This window comes from Quercus suber, unplaced genomic scaffold (genome assembly GCF_002906115.3).
Source record: "Quercus suber isolate HL8 unplaced genomic scaffold, Cork oak 2.0 scaffold_349, whole genome shotgun sequence".
Taxonomy (NCBI): Eukaryota; Viridiplantae; Streptophyta; class Magnoliopsida; order Fagales; family Fagaceae; genus Quercus; species Quercus suber.
In genome coordinates, this window is record NW_027069801.1 from 370,397 (window position 1) to 395,521 (window position 25,125).

The 25,125-nt window shown below is 36.8% G+C and overlaps 4 protein-coding genes across 4 annotated transcripts; 3 read left to right on the plus strand and 1 right to left on the minus strand.

The window, feature by feature from the left end:
* Positions 1-513: 513 nt before the first annotated feature.
* Positions 514-3,830, minus strand: LOC112031466 (uncharacterized). Its single transcript, XM_024064162.2, has 4 exons — positions 3,313-3,830; positions 3,027-3,185; positions 2,669-2,891; positions 514-909 (listed from the first exon to the last, which is right to left on the minus strand). The coding sequence occupies exons 1-4, from the start codon at positions 3,523-3,525 to the stop codon at positions 785-787; spliced, it is 720 nt and encodes a 239-aa protein (XP_023919930.1). The 5' UTR covers positions 3,526-3,830; the 3' UTR covers positions 514-784.
* A 14,092-nt stretch (positions 3,831-17,922) lies between these two features.
* On the plus strand, positions 17,923-18,432 carry LOC112031453 (uncharacterized). Its single transcript, XM_024064142.1, has one exon. It carries the CDS (start codon positions 17,923-17,925, stop codon positions 18,430-18,432), a length of 510 nt encoding a protein of 169 aa, XP_023919910.1.
* Positions 18,433-18,570: 138 nt separating this feature from the next.
* Positions 18,571-19,155, plus strand: LOC112031454 (uncharacterized). The gene has a single exon (XM_024064143.1). It carries the CDS (start codon positions 18,571-18,573, stop codon positions 19,153-19,155), a length of 585 nt encoding a protein of 194 aa, XP_023919911.1.
* A 726-nt stretch (positions 19,156-19,881) lies between these two features.
* On the plus strand, positions 19,882-22,469 carry LOC112031455 (uncharacterized). The gene is made up of 2 exons (XM_065759982.1): positions 19,882-21,554; positions 21,881-22,469. The coding sequence occupies exons 1-2, from the start codon at positions 19,882-19,884 to the stop codon at positions 22,467-22,469; spliced, it is 2,262 nt and encodes a 753-aa protein (XP_065616054.1).
* The last annotated feature ends 2,656 nt before the right edge of the window (positions 22,470-25,125 follow it).

The following is a 25,125-nucleotide window of genomic DNA, read 5'->3' on the forward strand; positions in this document are numbered from 1 at the left end:
ACTTTTTCTGATACAATTTTTGTCTTTTTTTTTTTGCAATACATGTCATTTTTTCAGTTTTTCCGGTACTATTAAGAATATTTTTGACTTTTTTTCACAAAATTTTTTTTTTTGGTCTTTTCTGCTCTTAACCAGCACCAGGCGGTGCTGGTTAACATTCTCCATAAATAATTTTGGGCCACATGCTGACAGCGAATAACCTTTGAAAATTGCATATTCAAACAAAACAGAGAGGGAGTTCCAACATTCAACTTTCATGTACTATTCGGCTATCTCCAGGGTGGGGTCATAATAAATGTTTCTGGTTTTGTCTTCACCAGTGGAAAAGGAAAATGAGGTTTTAAGCTAGCTATCATAGCACAATCAGTCGCAAGAGTAATAAATAAACCACAAACAAACAGAATAAGGGTCTTCCAAGAATCCAGTAAATTATTATACCAATGAACTACAACATACTAATATTCTATTTAATGTAATACTAGGATATATAATAAGCTGAAAAACCAGTTCAAATTCCAACAAACACACCCTTTCAAACACTTTTTATTTATAACTTAAAACTCTACAAAAGCTAGACAGCATAGAGAAAACCAAAAAAACAGGCCTAAAGGTTCTCTAAACTTCAATTTCTTTACTTCTACTGCACAAGACCCAAAAGATTATATATAATTTGACCTTCCATTCTTCCACTTGAGCTCTCTTTTTTTATTATTCTACCATTCTCAAGACAGAACTCAGAAGACCACTTTACAGCAGAAAAAAGAGTGTAGGAGATAATTAAAGCTCAATAAGTCCAGTCCTGAGGCAAGGCCATCTCAGGTGGAAGATAGTGATGGCTCTCCCTTTGCTTGCCCATGCCAACTGCTTTGAGGTGTTGAGTGGCTTGAATCTCTTGCCTATTTCTCAAAGCTGCCATAGAAAAATGAACAAAGATACTTTTTTTAAAAAATTCATTGTCAAATTAAGAAGATTGAGGTAAACATAAATGAAAATTTGGGATCAAAGAACTATTTGAGGGTTGAAATGGTCAAGTTATACAAGTGTGTATACAAAAAACCTTCCTTTCTTTGTTTTCCTACTTTGTGTCCTTGTATATAGCCATGTAAAAAGGAAAAAAAAAAAAAAAAAAAAGGAATTATAAAAAGGGTAAAAGGAACAATTTTTCAACAAATTTTATATAATAAGTTGTTATTGACTGTAATAGATGGTCAAAAAATTAATTTTAGTGGTGGGTTTAAATTAGAATTAGTAACAACTTCCTATTTTAGATTTGTTGTAAAAATATTGTAAACATATTTGAGTTTCCTAATTATACTCAAACTAGGATTCACATTTCACATTACGAAGGAATCCTCCATTTCACAATCATTGAGGTTCTTCTTCCTTCATTTTTTTTTTTTTTTGTGACTATTTTTATTTTTTATAGTTTTAAAATGGATTATTAAAAAAATCAATAAGTGGTATGCTGTAATTAGTGAAACATAAATTAAACCCCAAGACTTTTTTTTTTTTACCCATATATTATACACTAGTCAACTACTATGCAACCAAAATTTAATCAGGAACCTAAGTAAGCCACAGGATTGTGCTGTATTCTACACTTCATCAAAAATACAATGATTGCGCTGTATTGGCCAATAAAACACAGCTAAATTTAATTAGTGAATCTAAGATACAGAACTTTTAAAATATTACAATATAAAACAAATATTACTTGTTTTACACATCATAACCCAATTTAAAAAAAACATAATAGTAGAGAATTTTGATCACTGGATTCCCTTTGGTTTCAATTTTAGTTCAAGTAATTCTGTTGTCACACCCAAAATCACAACTTTGCCTACCACTTGCAAGTTGTGGTTGGTTGGGGGGGGGGGGAGGGGGTGATGGTGAGTTCATGTAGAGACATCCCTCCACCAACCACGCCTCGCGGCTAAAGTTGTAGCTTTGGGTGTGATAACAAAATTCACAAGTTGTGGTTGGTTGGGGGGGGGGGGAGGGGGTGATGGTGAGTTCATGTAGAGACATCCCTCCACCAACCACGCCTCGCGGCTAAAGTTGTAGCTTTGGGTGTGATAACAAAATTCTTCTTTGAGTAATAATATGTCCACAACATTTTTATAACAGTTATTCATGATTGTTATCGTTAAGAAAAAAATAAAAATTTTAGTGTTAAATTTAAATTTAAATTAATAATAATTAATTAGACGTGATTGGTGATTTGTTGTAAAAATATTATAAAAATATTGTTAAGGTAATATCTCTCATTTAGTTCACAGGACACTTTTCATGTCATATAACGTCATAACGTGTGGAAAAAGAAATTGGATAAGAAAAGCAGTAAAAAAAAAAAAAATAAATACTACTATTCATTAACACCAAGCACATGCATTGTAAAGTACTGTAATATCACAGTAAAATAAAAAATAAAAAAGCAAGACCCACTTCATAAAAATCTCAAACGAAAAGATATCCTTTGCAATTTTTTTTTTTTTAAATCCAATTATGTAAAAATCTACCAATGTTTCTTGTTATTCACTTTTTTTAAAAGTAAAAATTACCAAAAGAATCAACACAGTCAATCAGTCACACCAAAAACCAAACCCCATCATAAAATTTTCCACAAAAAAATTAAAGCAAAGAAAAAAAAATAGTTAAAAAAACTGACCTTGTTTCTTTCTCAAATCAGTGGTGGTGGTGGTGGTGGTGGTGGTGTTCAAAATACGTGGATGAAAGACACCTGTACCACCAGACTCTTTGACAAAACCACCACCACGTCCTCCACCACTGACCCCAAAACCGCTACTTGCTTGAAATGGATAAACACGGTTTTGTACGCGGTTTTGCTGACTCTTCAGAACCCTAGCCCTCAAGTTATTCTCATACACATCCTACAAAAAATAATAATAATATTAATATTAAAATAATATAATAACAACTCTGAACTCTCTGAGACACTCGTTTATTAAAAAAGCTGAACTGAACAAAAAAGCAAAAAAAAAACAAAAAAAAGCTTGAAACCATACCTGTGGAGGTTGAGGTTGTTCAACGAGGAGGTGCTCGTGTGACAGCCTGTGACCGTTACGAGAGGAAGAACGGCCGTAACCGCCGTTGAGGTCAAGAATATATTCCAGCGGCGCATGACCTTGAGTAACAGAACCGTAACGAACAGCTTGTCTGAACCTCTGCAATATACGAAAAATAAAAACAAAAACCCAAAAAAGAGGTGGTTATTTTAAGATTGCCATGCAAGGTGGTTAAAATTTAACGAAACAAACAAAAGGTAGGTTGGGTTTTTTTGAGAGAGAGAACCTCTGAGTTTGGATTAGGTTTCGAAACGTTTCGGAGAGCGAAAGCAGCGAAACGTTTAGCGAGTTCGTCGTACTCGTCTTGCATGCAATAGCAAGAGCAAGAGCAGGAGATATGGTGGTGTGGGTTGAATTTGGTGATGGGCTTTTCGTTGATGAAAATATCAGAGGGAAGCCATACTTCTCCATCGTCCAAATTTGGAGGAAATTGTGCCATATTGTGAAAATTTTAACCCCCAAAACAAAACCAAACGGAGAGAAAAGAGAGCAAAGTTTTGGTTTTGGGTCTTGGTTTTGGTTTTTGGGGGGTGGGGGCAGAGAGAGAAATAAAAAGAAGGGTGTGTGTGGAAAGCGGGGATTTTTACTTTTGGGGAGGAGAGACAGTAAGGGGGACAGAGATAGAGACAGAGAAAGAGACTAGGGGCTAGAGAGAGGGGTCTATGATTTTAAACTCCTCTCTCTCTCTCTAGGGGTCTCTCTCTCTTTCTATCTCTCTTGCTCTCTCTGTCTCTCTCCCTAGTACTCCCACCCTTTATAAAGAGGGTAGGAATGAAAGAGAGAGCTTAATAAGGTTTGTTTGGTTTGTATTTGTATAACAAATTTCAACAATTTTAGCCCAAAATTTATTGGTTAGTTATTTAGTTATAACTCTTTTTCGTTTTGGATCATTCGATAGTTCTAACAAGAAGTGAGGAATTTTGAATATTAGATGTCTTGTGAGCAATAGAATGTGTCAATCTATTGAGCTAGTTTTACTTATTATACGACATAATACAATTTTGAGCACAATATTTTCATAACAAAATTTAAGTGGTAAATTATTAATAATTTTTGTTGTAAAAATGTTATACATGTAACAATACTCTATAAGACATGACTGGTTTACAATTTTTGATTGGCAATATTCACTTTTAGATTTTTTTTAATATTTAATATCAACTGTGAAATGAATTAATTTTAAATGGAGAATATATTAATAGGTAAATCTTAAGTGCAACTTTTTAAAACCTTGTCTATAAGGTTTTCTATTCAAATATAAACAAATAGTTACATTTACCAAAAAAGAATAAATAATGGAGAGACTGAGTTTGAGTATTTTTGCTACTATATGAGCGAACTAAGGCCCAACTAGCCCAATACGATAAATTTATAGAGAGTGGGTTTAAGAACTAGGTTTTAGTGAGAGATATAATAACTAGACATGATTACGAGTTAATTTGAATAATAAGAACATGGGCTAAAGTATTAAATTTTGTCCTTGGCCCTCATCTAAGGAGTTTGTAGCTCTTATTACTTCTTCGGTGCTTGGTTACAAGGGTTTCAAAGACCATACAAATGGCCACTGTGTTTTCTGTTTCTGATTTCCTGCCCTTCCTTTATGGAGGATCTCTTACATTATATATTCCCTTTCAGTTGATCTTGACCCTCCATTTGTTGATAATGCAGGCCACTACCCGAGTGCTTATCCCATCAGTCGTCTTTCCAAACCTTCTATAAGTTGCAGTAATCAAGGTAGCATTGTTCAAGTGTTATTTCCTCATTAATGCGGCCAGAACGTTTCTTGTGGGCATTTAATGCGAATGTGGCAGTTTCTCATTGAATTGCTCCTCCACCATGCTCCAATGGCTGGTCCATCGTACTCGTCCTTTTTTTTGGAATGCTCTGGGAAGCTGCCTTTGATGGTGTGCCGCTCTTCCCTTCTATGATCTTGGTTAACCGAGGACAGGATTATCCTCGACGATGTTCCTCGACAATTTGGGCTTTCTTCATTCATTCTTGGACATTCCTTTCTCCTCAGTGTGGGCCTTAAGCTCAGTATAAAATGAGCTGGGATAGCCAAATTCTTTGGCCCCACAAATAATATTATTTTTTCCAAATACAATTAAATTCAATAAATTTAAATTTTTTTCAAACAATTAGGGAACATAATGTACCGCGCCTAAGTTTTCTCCAATTCTAATTGAGTTTGGAGTTGGTGGTTAAAGCACTCTACCAAGGTTGCTATTTAATTAGTATCACATTATGTAAAAAAATATTTTTTCTTAATTAGTGAAATCAATTATGATTCCGTATTTGATGAAATTAAAATTTGAAATTTATGGTTTTATGGACACCCTTTAATTTATAAAACTAAATACGAACCAAGATAAACTAAATGAGGAAAAAATCTTTCAAATTTTATCTTTGAAAGGCCAAAACATTAACATACGAATTTTACCATACAAGGATATATAAGATATGTATAAGTACGTACTCAAATTCAAAACTAAATCATTACATTAAAAAATAAAATAACATCTATTTAGTATTAACAAAATATAAGCAAAAGTCATTAAAAAAAATACAAAATATACTTTTTTTGAGAAATTTCAACTCAATTATTTATGACATATCAAAATGCAACTTGACATTCTTTTAAATCCTTTAAAAATCATAATATTCAAGGATATAAAATGTTTGTTCCATAATTGTAACAGAAACCGAAAAAGGCAAGCACAAGTACAACAACTCTACAAACAAGTTGGTCACTAGTGATTTTATGGTTCTTACTTCTTAGAGCATTAGCATTGAGAATGCTAATGCCAAATTTAAGGACAATTTAGCATTTTAAGCCTTAAAATGCTTGCATCAAAGAATGGTAAACCCAACTATTGCAAATTTTTTTGCAATAGTACTACAGTACAATTCTAAAGTTAGAATTGTACTGTAGCAGTATTCTAAAAAAAATAATAATATTTTATTCGTTTTTTCCCCGAAATTTCTCTCTCCTTATCTCATTATTTCAGTTCTCTTCTCTCTCTTCCTTCTCTGTTTCACCATCTGCTCTCTCCTCTCTTTGGACCCAAACACCTTGCTCTCTCCTCTATCTCATTATTTCAGTTCTGCGTTGTTTTTTTTTTTTTTTTTTTTTTTTGGCGTGGGTCACTGTGGTGGTTGTGGTTTTTTTTTTTTTTTTGGTTGTGACCAGTTCTAAAGGGGTTGTGGGTCGTGGTTGGGTTCGGTGTTTGGGTCATGGTTGGGTCCGGTGTTTGGGTTGTGGCTGAAGTGGTTGTTGGTCATCAGAGATCGCCAATGTTTAGGTCTGGCGAGGTTGGGTTCGGTGTTTCACATGGCCTCTCCCTCATCTCTCATCGTGGATTGGCGAGTGGGTTTAGATCGGTGGGCTGGGATCGATTGATGGCGAGCTCGATGGTGGCTTCGATGATGATTTTTTTTTATATGGGTTTGCTCCGGTGGCTCCGGTGATGATTTTTTTTTAATGGATTTGCTCCAGTGATATTTTTTTGATCAGTGTGTGTGTGGTGATGGGATGCTGTGTGTGTGTAGCTTTGTGTGTGGGTTTGAATGGGTTTACTCTATGTGTGTGTGTGGCTCTCTCTGTGTGTGATGTTGAAAAGTCCAGGAAAATGGAATTGAAAAACGGTTAGAAAGAAATAATAAAGAAATGTTAAAAAATAATATTTTAATAAAAATAGAGTTTTGAGATGCAGGTATTGTAAAATAATATAGTATAATGATAAAATGACTTTTTAAAATGGTAAAATAAAATAGAATTAGAATTCTCTGATACTAATGCTCTAACTAGCCTTTGGAATGATTCAAAAAATACTTAGATAAAATTTTCAAATTTGGATGCTCAACCCCATTGTCCTCATAATTGATGATAAAGTTTCATTTTCAACCATTTCTTGTTACGCGAATAAAACAAATTGTCTTTTTTAAGTTGAACTAAGAATTTTGGATAAACAAAGTTGAACTAAGAATATGCAACATAGTTAAATGGGTAAAATATCATTTTCGTCCCTAAACTATGACAAAAGTTCGTTTTTCATCCCTAAACTTTCAAAAGTTCTATTTTCATCCCTAAACTATCACAAAAGTTCGTTTTTCGTCCCTAAACTTTTCCAAACGTATTGATTTTCGTCTTCCCACATCAGCACTCTGTCAAGCCACGTCAGCACTCCGTCAGAACTTTTGAAAATTTAAGGACGAAAATAGAACTTTTGAAAGTTTAAGGACAAAAAATGAACTTTTTGATAGTTTAGGGACGAAAATAGAACTTTTGAAAGTTTAGAGACGAAAAACGAACTTTTGTAATAGTTTAGGGACGAAAATGATATTTTACCCTAGTTAAATCCTTTCAAAGCCAAGGATTTAGTTTTTGTCTTCTTCTGTTTTTGTTGCTAAGCAAGGAGAGATAGTGGCAAAAGCAGGGATTTTTTGGGGTAGTAAAAGGAGACTCTGATTGTTTTGTTTTAGGGAACGCTAGCCATAAATATGAACCACATGGTCATTTTATTTTATTTTTATATTATTTGGGCCACCTTCAAACTTAATGTAGTGGCTTTTAATATTTGGGGCCAAATTTCATATGATATGTTTTTTTGAAGTGCTTTTATCTTTTAGTTAATAATTTTATAACCCAATTGACACATTTTGATATATACGTCAAAAAAATATATTTTTTAAATCCCCCTTTCTTTTAGTAACTATTAAATTGGAGTATTAAAAACCAGAAAACAAAACTTTTATGTTTTGCTAGTTTACTTTCTAACTTATTAAATTTTTAGTTAACTATTTGCACTTCTTAAAAAGAAAATTATCGGACCAAAGACACCAAATATTTTGTAAAGACAGAGATTGAATTTCAAATTTATTATTCAATAACAAAAGATTTTACTAGTTAAATTAAAGTAAAACCACAACAAAACTTTTTTTAAGATTCTAAGTGCAATTGTACTTTTAATACGTGATAAGCCACTAGAATTTTATGCAAAACAATCAATACAACAATTATATCCCCATGAAGAGTTAAAAAAAAAGTTAGGGTAAATTGTAAACTGCACTTTTAAAGTTTGGAGTGTTTGAATTTTATATTTTAAAATTTAGAATTTGAATTTACCTCTTAAAGTTTGGGTGTTTTTGAATTTTACACGTTTTAAAATTTAGATTTTATCCCCTAAAATTTGAGAGTATTTAGATTTTACACCTCAAATTTTAAAATTTTAGAATGTAAAACTTAAACACTCTCAAATTTTAAGGAGTAAAATTCAAATATCTCTAAAATATAGAGAGTAAAATCGAAATTTTAAAATATTAAAGTGTAAAATATAATCACTTTCAAACATTAGTGATAAATCTAAAATTTAAAATTTTAATGTGTAAAATCTAATCACACACTTTACGGGTAATTTACAGCCCGGAAGGTTAAAATAACAAACAAGGCATAGGGTTCCATTAAGCAACCGTACTACCATCACGTGACCACTCGGCACACGCATGTTTTGCCTCAATCCGTCAAAATCGGTTCTTCTCTCTCTCTCTCTCTCTCTCTCTCTCTCTCTGCAACACTACTCAGCCGTTTGCTTCCTGACCCCAACCACTCATTTCATTTTCATTCTTATTTTACCATCTTTCATTCTCTACCAAATCCGGGATTTCACAATTTTCAAGCGCCACACTGATTAGACATTTTTCTCAATTCCGCGTACGTGTCGAGCTGAAAAAGAAAGCGTAGGATTCGTTGTTAGCAGAGGCGCGTGAAGAAGAGTGAGAGAGAGTGTAGTTGTAAAAGGCTGATACGATACGTAATGCGACATACCCATGACTCGATGAGACTCGTCCTCTCTATGATTACACGTGTCAGTCAGGAGATCCATTTGCAGAAGAAGGAAAGAGAAAAAGTAAGATTATATAAAATCCGCTACCACTATTTTGTGATTGTAAGGGCGCCTTCATTGTCTTTGTTGCGACCACTCCACCCCAATTGGCACAATGGCACTAAAGCTAGGCCAGCCTGTTCTTTGGCTTGTATTGATCTTTTTTCACAAAATCGATACTAGTAACGTTAAGGGAGATAAAAATTCATAATTTTGTGTCACAATTTATATATGGTAATGAATTAAAAAAAAAAAAAAAAAAGATTTAAGTTAAGGCCCATTTTTTGTTAGGCCTATATAAGCAGCCCAAACAAAAATAAAAAGCCCAAATAATATTGGGCCCATTATCTTTTTCACTCTTTATCTTTATGTGGTCCAAACCCCGTGTGAAACGTATTGGGAAATTTGGAGTATAGTTTGGAGTGTAAAAGAATGTTACTAAGCTCACTTACATGCAGTTCTAAGTGAAGGTTGCAAGGTGGGTTTAAAGCCCTTAGAGATAGTTTTTTCAATCCACCTGACTCAACATGATCCATTAGGTGTTTTTATATAAGTTTATTTTATTACCCTTATTTTATTTATTTATTTTGATTGATTTCAGTATTTTGAGAATTAGTTATGATGAACTTGGGAATTTGGAATATAACTTAAACATATTATATGAATTAAAACAATTTAATGAAAATAGTGTTTAAATGAAAGCCTAATTTTTTTTTACAAAGCATAAAACATGTATGCCTAACTCACCGACTCAACCCATGTGGATTGAATTAGGTTAGTTTCTACACATGTAATAAGTTAGGAATTTCTCATCGCTACAAGGTTGGGTTGGGTTGGAAAAAAAACCCTCCAACTTGACTCATACACACTCATAGTTCAACATATCAACCAAAAACTAAATATTCCATGATATGATAGGACAATTTAAGGAAGTATATATCAGTGAAGTAGTGTTAAAGTTCAAAGATTTTGATAGTGATTCAATGGAATTGGAAAAATCCTTCTTTCAAATGAGGAAACATCAACTAGTTTATAGTATGTTTTCAGAGTTAGTGTAGGAAACTTCTTGAGTTTTCAAGGCACGGAAGTTGATAAAAATTTATCTAAAACCATTATTCAAACTAAGTCACCCTCAAATGAGAAATATCTCCAATTATTAAGGTAGGGTCTATATTTGTGGCCCAAACCCTAGAGGTATGGAATATGAGCCCAACATGCCCAATACAATGAATTTGTAGAAAGTGGGTGAAAAAGCTGGGTTGATAGTGAACTAAACAACATCTAACAAAGGTTCAACTGGTAAATAATTGCAAGAAAAAACTTGAAATTTGAATAAATTGTTGTCCGAGGAGACAAACTTTCGTTTATATAATTCTTAAAACTACAGTAAACCTTCCTACTCTCTTCCTCTCTTTTTTTTTTGATCCCCCTCTCATGAGAGGTTCTTTACATTTATATAGCTTTCTTTTTGTCTATCTTCATCGTACACTTGTTTTTCATCTAAGCATTCACTTGAGTATCTGTCTCATCAAGTATCTTCTTTAGTTCTCTATGAGTGGTGATAGCTGAGGCTGCACTGTTTAGGGTCTTCTCCACATAAATGCGGCCAAAAAAGTTGCTGCAATACATTTAATGCGGTGGTAGCAGTTTTTCCCTTAGATATTTCTCTGTTCTTATCATCTTTATACGTGCATGAAGTTCATCCTTATCGTTGAAACTTCCTGAAAGATTGCCCAAGCCGCCCAGGTATTTGCTTGACAGTATTCTTCATATCCGAGAAGGATAATCTTCTCGGACGATATTTTTTTATCATTTCCTTACATGATTTGTCACTTCGGGGTCTTTTTCAATTATTTACTCCTTCTCGGATGGACCCCATCCTCATATAGGGCCCAAGACCCAATATATGAATTTGGGCCTTTATCCTCACAATTACTTTGTCACATATTGTAGAAGGAGGTTCATTTAAAAAGTGGCAATAAGTAAAGTTTTATCCATTTATTCGGTTTAAAGTCTAGAAGACTTCATATGAAACGAGGAGCATCAAAGGGCATTTGAGGAGACGAAGGAATACCTCTTGAATGCTCAAACTGGGCTTTTACCCCTTTCTCACAAACTTTCCAACAAAATATCCCATGTCAGAAACTATTTAAAGAAATGTCCCTGTTTTGAAACTCGATTTTTAAAAAATCGAGTTTCAAATATAAAACTCGATTTTTGGAAAATCGAGTTATAGCAAACGTGGACTTAGAAAAAAATAATAATTTTTTTTTAGAACTCAAGTTCCACTTAAATTTTTTCAAGGAACTTGAGTTCCATGAACTCAAGTACTTTGCATGGAACTCATGTTCTAGATTTTTTTTTTTTTTTTTTTTTTTATTTTTCAATTTGCTCTAACTCGTTTGTCCAAANTGTTGTTTTTGCTCTAAGAAAGGTCTACTAATGTTGTGGGGGTGTTTGGCTTGTAGACTTGACACATCAAAATCACTAAAAAAGTGGCACTGATGTGTCATTTTTAATTAGTTGTCAGTTTTTTTTTTTTCTTGATCCATGTGTACAAATTGCAGGGATTGTATTTGTAGGTTGGGAAATTTGCATGGTGATATGCTTCCCCAAATTCTATGGCTTGCTATAAGTGCTTGCTGGCAACAAGTTTGTGGATGAAAACGAAGATATATAAAATCAAACATATACTTTATGAAAACTATTCAAAAGTTCAATTATTACTCTCAAACTTTTGAGCGAAAAGGTTTGTCCTACAAGGGTTGGGATTTATGGAATTTATATATATATATATATATATAATGGGGAGATTCAAGGCCTAATCCTAGAGAACGGGTTAAATGCCATTGCACCAGTGACTTTGTAGAATTATAAACAAGTCTAAGAGATCCCAAAAAGATAGAAAGATAAGCTTAAATATGCAAAATATGAGTTAGTATTTTGTAAAGTAGTTGCTTGAGACATTCCTCTCACAATAAATAGGTCTTATACTTGAGGGATTTACCCCATATGAGAGGAATGTTGAGTGCAATTGTGCAGAGTATTAGAACAATTTAGACTTTATTCCTTGAGCAATAAGCCAAAAATGTGGGGGATTATGGCTTATGACTTCATTTTCATCAAATTCAACACGCCTAATGTATTAGGATAATTTCTCCAAAATTTGAGTTAGAGTTCTATTAGTAATGATATAATCCATCTTTCACACCTCTTAGATTATTACCACTAAAAGAACGACAAAAAACAATTAAAAAAAAGCATTAATTGTCAAAAAGCAATAGAGTTAGGAGCACTATTTTACTTGAATTAGCAACTGGAAAAGACTTTAATGTATGAGGCGTTTAATTTATGAAAAATATTACACAATTATATTTTGTAACTCTTGTATAAAATATAAAATAGAAAGGGTGTTCAATCTTCTAGGCTATGTGTCTCTAATATTATTTATACCCATAACAAATTGTGAGGGCACTTTCATTGTCTTTGATGCGGGCACTCCACCCCAATTGGCACAATGGCACACTAGACATGGCAAAATGGGCCGATCGGGTCAATCGGGTTGCTGGTCAAAAACAGATCATTTTAAACGAGTTAAAAATAGGTTCGGGTCAATCGAGTTGTGAGTCAGGTCAGGTTGACCCGTATTTTTCACATGAATTTTTTTTTTATAAGAAAAAAAATGTATTTGCCATTTAGAAAGTGATGCAACAAATTACTTGATGTAAAATTCATTGCTTTGAATTCACCACTTATATTAAAAATAAACTCAATTAAACTTATTAATACTTATTCAATAATTTTAAAATTATATAAATTCTAACATTACTATCTAAAACAAAATAACACAAAGATAAGAAAAACAAATATACACGTTTTATTTCTACACAATCTCAACATCCCAAAATATAAAACAAAATTACAAATGCCTTATTGGATAACTTATTTAAGAAAGAATAAAAACATATAAGAAATTTACAATCTTGAAAATTAATTTTATAATCTATTTTCAATTGTAGTTGGCACTCTATTTTAATTTGAGATATACATTAAAGTTTAATTGTTTACTTATTTATACATGGTCTCTTTTATGAATATTATATCATTGTTAAGCAACACACACTCTAGGAAATATCATAATTTATTTTGAAAAGCCATCTATTTTGGACATAAATTGTTAAAAAATAGGTCTAAGCATTTATAATTTATGCTAACCTGATACTTTGACTTCACTATTTTCATATTTGTGAATGTTTCTCACATATATCTACAATTTTAAATCTATATTTTTAACTCTGTTGTAACCAGATTATTTTGGCATGTACTTTGTTATTTGATATCTAAAATCTTTGCTCATTACGAAATGCTCAACCATTCATTTTTCAATTAATTTGTATGCAGTTATGTAAATGTCTCAATTATTTCCTTAAAACTCACAACAAACAATTAAATCAGTACTATCTTTATTTTATTTTATTTTTTTACCAAAAAAATTTAAAAAAAAAATGGTTCGGGTTCGGGTCGTAGGTCGACTTGAGTCGGGTTGACCCAAAAAAAAAAAAAAGGGTCAGGTCACGAGTCAACCCGTTTTTGCTTCAGATAAAAAAAAAAAAAAAAAAAAAAGGTTCGGGTCGAATATTTTTTGGGGCGGGTCGGGTTGGGTCAGAAAATTCTAACATGTTTTGCCATGTCATTTGTACTAAGCTAGGCCAACCTGTTCTTTTTGTATTGTTCTTTTTCCACAAAATCGATACAAGTAAGGGCGACAAAATTGAACATAACTTGCAAACTCGGCACGACATGAAATTAGCAGGTTATGGGTTGATACTTAATGGGTTTGGGTTATATTCAGATTGACATGGCTGACTCGTTTAATAAAAGGGTTGGGTTAGTGTTTAACATATAGAACTCGTTTGATCCATTTAATTAAATGACATTTTACCAATATACCCTTTAAACTCTAGATATATAAACTTATTATTTGTTATGATTTATTTTCTTTTACATATTGTGATTGATTATTTGTGATATTGGGATATGCTTTAATTTTGAATGATTATTTGTGATGCAGTTACTCGTTAGTTTTGAATTTTATATTAAAAATATTTATTTGTTTCTATTTTCATAAATTTTTTTTTTCATTTTGATAAAATCTGATAAATAGGTTGACACGACTAACCCGTTTAATAAATGGGTCGTGTTAAGGTTGAAGAATTCTGACCCGTTTAATAAACTGCGAGAGACCGCGCCCCCGGCTTGTTTTATAAGATGTGGGGCCAAACCCACATGAATGGGTGGAGTCGTGTTATTGCCTCTCAAAATGGAGGTTCGACTGATTATATTTTCCCATTTAGATTAAGGGTTTAACAATGGAGTCGCCACTTATTTAATTATTGGGATAAATAAGAAAACCAAAATTGAAAAATTCCTCATTTTATTAATTTTCAATTGAATTTACATTGATCATAGGAAAATTACATGGCTTTGGTCCTAGATACAATCTAAGATAAAGTACATAACTTTATTTTCTAATTACAATCTAGAAATTAAAAATTATAAGGATAAACATTGATCTATCAACCCTTAATCTAAGCTTAGAGGCTATATTACAAGGTGGGAAGGTGTTAGGCACTCACCTTACTTTGTGAAACCGGTCTTCTAAACTATGGTAGCCAACATTCATATCATATCATCCAATGTATCAATCAATTTACATGTTGAATTTAATGTGTGTGCATATGATAAACCCTAATTCAATTTATTAAGCATTGCATTTGGATTAAAAAATAAATTATAGTGAATGTGTGTGTGGATGGTGATAACCTTTTTTTTTTTTTTTTTGAGAAGGATGGATGGTGATAACCTAGATTCAAGGATTTGAAAGAATTATTAAACAAACATGTTTTTCATATTTTTGATGTGGATTTAAGATTAAAACTAGAGTTATGCATGAACATGTGATGAACAATCAAGAACATGTGATGAACAACCAAGAACATATAAGAACAATTAAGAGCATTCAAACATATTCAAAGGAATTTAAATAATTACTATCATGCTTTAATCTTAAATTCTCATCATAGTAACATAAAAAACTAGTTAGGGAAAAAAAATTCTACCTTTATACAAGATCCATATGGTGGAGAAAAAGACTCTTGGTGGAGGTCCTAAGAGTGGAGGAAAAAAGAAGAACTAGGAGAAAGAGAGTGAGTCTCACTCAATACCTTGAGTCTTAGGAAGATCCAGATATGATAAGACTACTATACTTCACTAGAACTCAAACGAGATGAAGAGAGGAGGGGTTTTTTGTGTGTTTTGGAATGAAGGAGAGGGATGATTTATATAGTAGCAATGGAGGAAATATGAATGGAAGACCATTTAATGAGAGTTGACAAAGAACCATGAACCAAGACCTCATTTTAGCCTTGGAGAAAATATGGTGCATTAAATGGAGAGATTGGTGGGAGTGAAGAGCAAGCCAAAATTCGGTTTTTCGGTAGCTGCTGTAACAATCTGTAGAACCAATTTCGAAAAATCATATCTGACTCAATTTTGATTGGAATTGTCTCATTCTTGTGCTCAAATTGAAGCCCCAGATGTCTAATTTCTGAGAAAATTAACCCCATTCATAGATTCAAAATATTCTGAGAGATATTGATGAAATGGTGAGCAGAGGTCATTTGTTAGAAAATGGTTTCAGCACAATTAACATTAATAGGTCCTAAATTAGCTCTCAATTAGCATTAAATTGCTCCAATTACTCCCATTTCAGACTTAATTGGTTCCAAATTTACTCTAATTAAAAGATAATTGCACAAATTACTCATTGAATAATTAATATTTAATTATCTAATTAATTAGGTATACGCAACCTCACCATAAAATGTAGTCCTAACCAACCAAATTATGACATATCATTGATCTCAAATTGATTATACTTATAACCAATTGAAATCAATTGTTCATAATCACATATATTTAGACTCAATTTGTGATAGTGCATCTCGGTCATTAAAACTTGATTTGATGATAACTTTCAATTGGATGGTCCGATTAGAGGTTATGACCAGTCAATTTGATCGTTACAACATCAAGATCATTTTGGTGAAATGAGATTAAGGATCTAATGGTTAGAATCAAGATGCATATTTCTAAGACAAAATTACATTTTTACCCTCCAAGTGAGGTTAAATGCAGGTTGCAAAATGAGGTGTCAACATAAACATGCCGGGTTAGTACTGACTTATATAGTCGGATGCTCATGAGTTGACACGACACAAACCCAACATGTGAACACGAATTGCGACCCCTAGATACGAGTAATGTTAAGAGACATATAAAAATGCACAATTTTGTGCCACAACTCACCATGTGGCGAGTTATGAGTTGTGAAAGTATATCCCACATAATCCACCATTACACATCCACAAATTAGAACTCGTCACATGATGAGTTGTGATACAAAGTTTTACATTTTTACGTGTCCTTAATAACATTACTTATCATCAAATTTTGGCACCCCGCAAAGTTACACTAGAACTGGATGGTGAACGTGGAACAAAGGAAGAACTGGGAGAGATAACAAATATCTTCTGGAGCTACTACCCCCGCATTAAATGCTTCCCAACTAACTCTCTGGCCGCATTAATGTGGAGGTGATACCTGAACAGTAATCAAGCAGCCTTATGACAACTAAGTGAAAGTTCCAGGAGGTGCTGGATGGGACAGAAAGAAGTTCTAAGAACAGAGCCTACACGTGTACGATGAAAAGAGAGTGATGAACGGAGTATATAACCAGAAAGTGGGTGACATTAGGGGAGGACTTTTTGGAAAAACAAAAGAGAGGGAGAAGAACGAGGGAACTCAGAAATATACCCCTTGAAACCTAGCCGAGGAGAGTTTTTATCATACAATTAGCTTGAAGTGTCTTTAACTGCACTGTAAACATGACCTTTTCTATCAGGAAGAACTAGTTCTTGCACCCACGCTCTAAAAATTTATTGTTTGGGTTTGTTGTGCTAGAAACCCATCCTTATTCTAGGTCCAATCCAAATTGAGTCCCTACAATTGGCGCCGTCTGTGGGAAGAACTTGATCTATTCACAAGGAAAGGCAAGTGCAGTGTTAGTGATGGAAGGGGGAACATCGCAGCAACCAGTGGCTGGCCCACAACAGGTGGATGCTAATCCACACCAAGCAGAGTCTAGGGGATCTCAGCATAGTAATCCGTTGATAGTCCATGAACATAGGGGGGATCGTGAGGGAAGTACACGAACAACCCACACAGATAGAAGTCATTCTCAGGGGAAAGGCCATGTTTCCCACGTGAAGAACGAAGGGGACATGCAGCGTGAGATTAACAAGTTGAAGAAGGAGTTGCGACATGGGCGATGAAGGCGTATGACTCGTAACTCCGGGCAATCCTCTGAGGAGTCAGATGACACCAGTTACAGATAGAGGTCAAGAACTCCACCCAGTGAGTCTTTTTCGTATGATGAGGAGTATCACCGTGAGCGAAAGCATAAGAGCCCACCTAGTCAAGGCTTGGGAAATGACGCTCTGAACAAAGCGCTAAGTCAAGTTTCCAAATTGCCCTTCACGAGACGTATTGAGGATGCGAATCTTCCTCGGCGGTTCCATCAGCCTGTGTTCACCATTTATAATGGTAGAACAGATTCAGTAGAACATGTTAGCCACTACAGTCAAAGAATGGCCATTCATGCTAGGGATGAGGCCTTAATGTGCAAAGTTTTCCCATTAAGCCTAGGTCCAGTGGCGATGAGATGGTTCAACGGCTTAAGAGCTGATACTATTGACTCTTTTAAGAAGCTCACCCAGGCTTTTGGTGCTCGTTTTATCACCTGCAGGAGGGTTGTTCAACCCTTGAGATCGTTATTATCCATGTCTATGCAGGAGGGGGAAACCCTGAAGGCCTATTCTGATAGATATTGAGAAATGTTTAATGAAGTAGATGGAGCTCATGATGACGTGGCCATTAACACCTTTAAGGAAGGCCTTCCAACCGGGCATAGCCTAAGGAAATCTCTAACTGGTAAACCTGTTACTAGCGTGCGTCAGCTTATGGATCGGATAGACAAGTATAGAAGAGTAGAAGAGGATCAGATACAAGGTAGAGGAAAGTCTAAGGCAACCCCTCAGGAGAGGAGGGATTTCAGGTTGGACCGGTACAATAATAACCAGCCTCAGAGGGAATTTGGGGGGCAATCAGGATCTGCCAACTCTCAGGCAGTTAATGCTGTGTTTCGAGAACCAGTGCAATGGGTTCGGGAGAAGATAAAGGATGAGCCATTCTTCGGATGGCGCAATAGGATGGCAGGGGATCCTGCAAAACGTAATCGAAACCTTTACTGCCAATACCACCAAGACCATAGACATACTATTGAAGATTGCAAAAAGTTGTGGGACCACTTGGAACAGCTGGTCCGAAAGGGGAAGTTGACCTAGCTTCTACACCATTCCAGTGGCCGAGGAGGCCAGGCAGGTTCAACATTTCAGGGGAATGCTTTTTCAGGACCCCCTTTAGGCACGATAAACGTTATATTTGCTGCCCCAGGGAGAACTAGGCCTTGCCCTTCCAGGGTAATGTCGGTGTCTCAGTGCTTGTATGAGGGCTCCAGTTCAAAGCCGAAGAGAGCCAGACTGAGCACTTCACTGGTGTTAGGTTGTTCAGAGGAAGATAAGAGAGGAACTATACAACCACATGATGATGCTTTGGTGGTTACGATTAGGATTGGAAGGTATCATGTGAGAAGGGTGATGGTTGATGAGGGGAGTGCAGCCGAGGTAATGTATCCTGATCTATTTAGGGGGCTGAATTTGAAACCCGAGGATTTGACAGCCTACAGCTCCCCACTGGTGGGTTTTGAGGGCAAATCGGTCATTCCGGTGGGGATGATTAGATTACCTGTGCAGACTAGTTCAGAAGTGGTGGAGGTGGATTTTGTTATGGTGGATGCTTTTTTTCCGTATACGGCTATTTTGGGTAGGCCCTGGTTGCATGCCTTGGGGGCTGTTTCTCCCATTCTTCATCAGAAGGTGAAGTACCCCTCAGAAGGCCAGGTCTCAGAAATCTTGGGAAATCAAGCCATGGCTAGGCAGTGCTTGATAATGGCCATTCAACATCGGCTAGAGACAGATACTTCGGCCGCAGCCGAGGATGACTTATAGCAATCAAAGACTCAGGGAACCCACTTCTATATAACCGCCTGGAAAACGGAGTGTGAGAATTTGGAAAGGGTGAGTGTTGGTGATGATCCAGAAAAATACTTTCAGGTGGGAGCACAGTTACCTTTATTAGAAAAGGAGCAGTTGGTAGAAGTCCTTAGGAGAAACACTGATGTGTTTGCATGGGATGCTTATGAAGCCCTAGGGGTGGATCCAGACTTTATTTGTCACCATTTAAATGTCAATCCTTCTGTTATTCCAAAGAAACAGCCACCCCGGCGTCCGTCCAGAGTACATGCCGAGGCTATCAAAGACGAGGTGACCAAGCTCAAGTAGGCAGGGGCTATCAAGAAGGTGTTCTACCCTTAGTGGTTAGCCAATACGGTCGTGGTGAAAAAGAAAAATGAAAAATGGCGCGTATGTGTTGATTTCACTGATCTTAATAGAGCTTGTCCAAAAGACCCTTTTCCTATGCCCCGTATAGATCAGCTGGTGGATGCAACAGTGGGCCATCCTCGGATGAGCTTCCTAGATGCCTTTCAGGGCTACCATCAGATCCCACTGGCATTAGATGACCAGGAGAAGACCGCTTTTCTTACTCCTACTGGAAATTATCACTACAAGGTAATGCCTTTTGGGTTGAAGAACGCAAGGTCTACTTACCAGCGGATGATAACAAAGATGTTTGAGTCATAACTGGGCAGGAGCATCGAGGTCTATATTGACGATATGGTTGAGAAGAGCAAGGTAGTGGCCGAGCATGTGACAGACCTCACCAACACTTTTGAGATTTTAAGGAAACATAAATTGAGACTGAATGCATCCAAGTGCTCATTCGGGGTAAGCTCAGGGAAGTTTTTGGGCTACATGGTGACTCACCGAGGGATTGAGGTGAACCCCGATCAAATTAAAGCCATAAGCAGTTTGCAACCAGCTCAGAATCCCAAGGAGGTCCAGAGGTTGATTGGGATGACCGCTGCTTTGAACATATTCATATCCTGGTCAGCAGACAGGTGCAGACTTTTTTTCCTACTGCTCCACAAATGGAAAGGATTTGAATGGACAGAGGAGTGCGCCCTGGCATTCCAGCAGCTTAAGGAGTATCTATCTCAGCCACCCATTATGTCTAGTCCTGAGGTGGATGAGGTCCTTTTTTCCTACTTGGCGATAGCCACTTACGCGATTAGTTTTGTTCTGATACGAGTAGATAATGGCGTACAATGGCCAGTTTATTATGTGAGCAAGTCGCTTCATGAGGCTGAGGTACATTATCTGCCATTGGACAAGGCCATTTTGGCAGTGGTGCACGCTATAAGGAAACTCCCCCATTATTTCCAAGCACATACTGTGGTCGTCCTAACTCAATATCCGCTCAAGGTAGTACTTTGGAGTGCAGACTACACTGGTAGGATTGCCAAGTGGGGCACGATTTTAGGGGCTTTTGATATTAAGTACATGCCCCATACCTCTGTGAAGGGCCAGGTTCTCGCCGACCTTGTGGCTGATTTTGCTGAAGGCCCTGAAGAAATAGAGACAAGCCCGCGCGGCATGGATGAAAAATCAGTTGGCCTCATCTTCACGCAACATGCCTTACCCTGGAAAGTGTATGTGGATGGAGCAGCAAATCAGAGGGGGTCAGGAGTAAGGCTGGTTCTGACATCTCCTAAACAGGTCATTATCGAGAAGTCTTTAAGGTTGGGGTTCTCAGCCACTAATAATGAGGTAGAGTATGAAGCTTTGTTAATGGGGATGGCGATGGTTAGGAAGTTGGGTGGAAAAACAGTAGAGATTTTCTCGGATTCAAAACTGATCGTGGGCCAGGTCAGAGGGGAATTGGAAGCCCGGGATACCAGAATGCAGGAGTACTTGGGTCAGGTTAGGCGTCTGCAAGTAAATTTTGAATTTTTTGAAGTAACTCATGTCCCTAGAAGCGAAAATGCCCACGCAGATTTTTTGGCCACCCTTGCTACCTTCTCGACGAAAAACTTACCCCGGATGATAATGGTTAAAGACTTAAACACGCCCACCCCAATGACGGGGAACTCACCTCAGGTCAATCAAATCAGGTCGGTGCTTAGTTGGATGGATCCTATAAAGTTATTCCTTGAGAAAGATATACTGCCCGAGGACAAGTCAGAGGCAAAGAAGATACGGAGAAAAGCTCCTCGGTTTTGGCTATCCAAGGACAAAAAGTTGTACAAACGCTCTTATTCTGGGCCATATCTGCTTTGTGTACATCCCGAAGCCTCAGAGGCACTTATAGAGGAGCTACATGAAGGGATATGTGGTAGTCACACTGGAGGAAGGTCTTTGTCTCACCGGGCGATTACTCAGGGGTATTGGTGGCCAGGCATGCAAAAAGAAGCACAGGAGTATGTTAGGAAATGTGATCAATGCCAAAGGTTCGCACCGAACATTCATTAGCCGGGAGGAGTTCTTAATCCTCTTTCTAGCCCTTGGCCTTTTGCTCAATGGGGTTTAGACATCGTTGGCCCTTTCCTTAAGGCGGTAGGAAATAAAAAATATTTATTAATTGGCACAGATTATTTTACGAAGTGGGTAGAAGCTGAGCCTCTGGCCAATATCAGGGATGTGGATGCCTAGAGGTTTGTTTGGAAAAATATTATTACTCGGTTTGGAGTTCCCCAAGCTCTCATCTCGAATAATGGTCTTCAGTTCAACAGCAAAGCTTTCAGAAAGTATTGTCTGATTTGGGGATAAAGAATAGATATTCCACTCCTGCCTATCCGCAAGAAAATGGACAGGCCGAGGCTGTCAACAAAGTCATAGTAGACGGGCTTAAGAAAATGCTGGATGACGCAAAAGGAAGATGGGTGGAGGAGTTGCCACATGTCCTATGGACGTATCGAACTACACCTTGGCGGTCAACAGGGGAAACCCCATTCTCAATGACGTATGGGACTGAGGCTGTGATTCCTCTCGAAACGGGTTTTCCAACGCTAAGAACCAGCTCATTCACCTCGGATGGAAATGATGAACTATTAAAGAAGAATCTGGACTTAATAGACGAACGACGAGAAAATGCGATGGTTCAATTGGCCTACTATCAGCAAAAGTTAAAGCAAGGTTATGATGCCAATGTCCGGTTGAGGCCGTTAACTCCAGGAGATTTGGTGCTGAGGAAAGTTTTGGGAACTACCAAAAATCCGAACTGGGGAAAGTTGGGGCCTAATTGGGAAGGGTCATATTGTATCACATCCGTAGCAGGGATAGGTGCTCATTACGTAGAAGATTTAGATGAAAAAACTGTACTCCATTCCTGTAATGTAAGCAACCTAAAGAGGTATTATTATTAACAAGTTTTGTTTGACTTCCTTTTATAATCTATCTTATTTCTACAATGTGTGCTTCTAAATCTATTGAAGTATTAAATAGAAACTAAGTCATGTCAGGTCCTCGGACCACAACTTAGTAGAAATTAATGCACCGAAATCTATTGAAGTATTAAACAGAAACTAAGTCATGTCAGGTCCTCGGACCACAACTTAGTGGAAATTAATACACCGAAATCTATTAAAGTATTAAACAGAAATTAAGTCATGTCAAGTCCTCGGACCACAACTTAGTGGAAATTAATACACTGAAATCTATTGAAGTATTAAACAGAAACTATTGAAGTATTAAACAGAAACCAAGTCCTCAGACCACAACTTAGTGAAAATTAATACACTGAAATCTATTGAAGTATTAAACAGAAACTAAGTCATGTCAGGTCCTCGGACCACAACTTAGTGAAAATTAATACACTATGAAATCTATTGAAGTATTAAACAGAAACTAAGTCATGTCAGGTCCTTTGACAACAACTTAGTGAAAATTAATACACTATAAAATAAATTGAAGTATTAAACAGAAACTAAGTCATGTCAGGTCCTCGGACCACAACTTAGTGGAAATTAATACCCCGTGATCTCAGTTGAAGTAGGGTACAGAGATTAAGATATGGCAAATTGTTTATACAGCAAATTTAGTTGGAATCAATGCTTCTTAGGTGGGATCCATGCAACTAAACTTGTATATCAAGGCAAACTCCATGAGCATTACTTAAAGCATTTAAAGGTGTTCCATACGTCCCTGGGTTAAACATTTCGAATACCGCTTTAAATACGGACAATTCTTAGTACATTTAAAGCAAGCCTTTGTAGGGCTGTGAAGTTCTTTGTTATAGTCTGCTTTAGTTCCCAATCAGTGTATATAAAGTTAAGTTTTACCTTATATCATCAAATATTATCCTTCTACAGCATGGGATCAGGCAGAAATAAAGACCATTCGTGCAGGAAATTGTACAAGTGATAAGCAAAACCACAATATCTCATGTAAATTTAGAAAGAGAAATATACACTACGATTAGAAATGTCCTCGAAAAGCTTTAAAAAAAAAAAAAAAGAAGAGAACTTAACTACATTAACTATTTGTTTAATTTTGTCTGGAGCTTGGGATGAGGAGCTTTGTCAGTTGACTCGGGAGAAACATCTTTCTCCTTTGCCTTTGGATCTTCTCCAATAGGTAAGGTGGTTGAGGCTAAGGCTTGTTCAAAACTTTGAGAAGCTGCTCCATCCTTAGGCCTTTCTGCTCCCTTGTTCGAGGACATGTCCTTCGCACCTTCGAGCACTTCAGGTTGCTCCATCTGATTGAGAGGGGGATGAAATTGAATTTGAGCTTCCTTGGTTAATTCAACAACTGTAGAGGATGCCTCTTCTTGTTGAGCGGAGGGACCTGGGGCTCGAATGGCTGGGGGGAAATAAATGTTTTCAGGCCTTCTCAATTCGGATGAAGTCTCGACCCCATCTCGGTTGAGAGCTTCTCCCCAAGTCAGAGCACAGTATGCTCGGCACACCACGGGCACCTCTGCCCAAAATTTTTCCTCGGTTTCAGCAACGCCAACATCATAGCCATGTTGCTCAGCTATGTCTCTTTCTTTTTCAACCTCAGTTTTTGCCTTCTCAACCACGGCCTTAGCTTTTTCAGCTTGATCTCTAAGTCTCTGGGCTTCCTCCAATTGTTTCTGCAGAGATGATATCTGTTCCTTGAAGGTTGCCAACTGGGCGTTAGCGTCGCACAAGAGTTTCCTCTGGTCCTCAGCTTGCCTTTGGGTGTTCTCCAAGGCAGAGTTAGCATTTTTCCGAGCATGTTCTTCTTCGGCCAGCTTTTTCCTCAATTTTTCAGCAGTTGGCTCAGCAATGGTGAGCGTATGCACAGCTATTGCCCACTTTTTTCTCTCGTCGTCTATTTGCTGGTAGCAAGCATTGGTTATCTCTTCCAACCTGAAAGTGGCTTGAACGACTTAGAATAAAAAGAGTTAAAGATACAATACATACAGGTGTTTGCACAACGTTCATAAAATAATAATAATAATAATAATAATAATAATGATAAGAGTATCATACCATGCCCAAATATCTTTTCGTATTCTGGATGACCTCATTCCTCTTGAGGCCTCTCAGCTCGGCCATATCCTTAGGAAGAAGGAGCGTTTCCTCTAAAGCCGAGGCGACGCGACACCCAATTCCACCGTTGAAGTCCTTAAGTAAGGCATCTTCCCTCAGAGGCTCCCCACCGAGCATAGGTGCGGGGAGCCAGGCCTCGGGTTCCGAGGACTGAGTGGTTGCCCTTTCCACCACACATTGAGATCCATGGGTAACCTTTTGCTGCTTTGCAGCTCATTGGACCTCATCTTCACGAGGCAGGCGAGGTCTCCCAAGCTCTATCACTTCTTTATCTTTAGGCTTTCTCCTCCTCTTTGGGTCATTAGGTTCGGTTCCATGTGGTTGGGGTGGCTGACGAGGAGGATGAGGGGTGAGGTTGGGTTGAATTGACTTCCCCGGCGCCTTCCTTCCAGGTTGGCTTTCGATCACATCCATTAAGCTCCTCTGGCTCTTCCTTTGGATGCCCATTTCTTCAGAAGTCACCTCGGGGGATTGAGGTTGGTTGAAAACTTCAAACTCGTTTGTA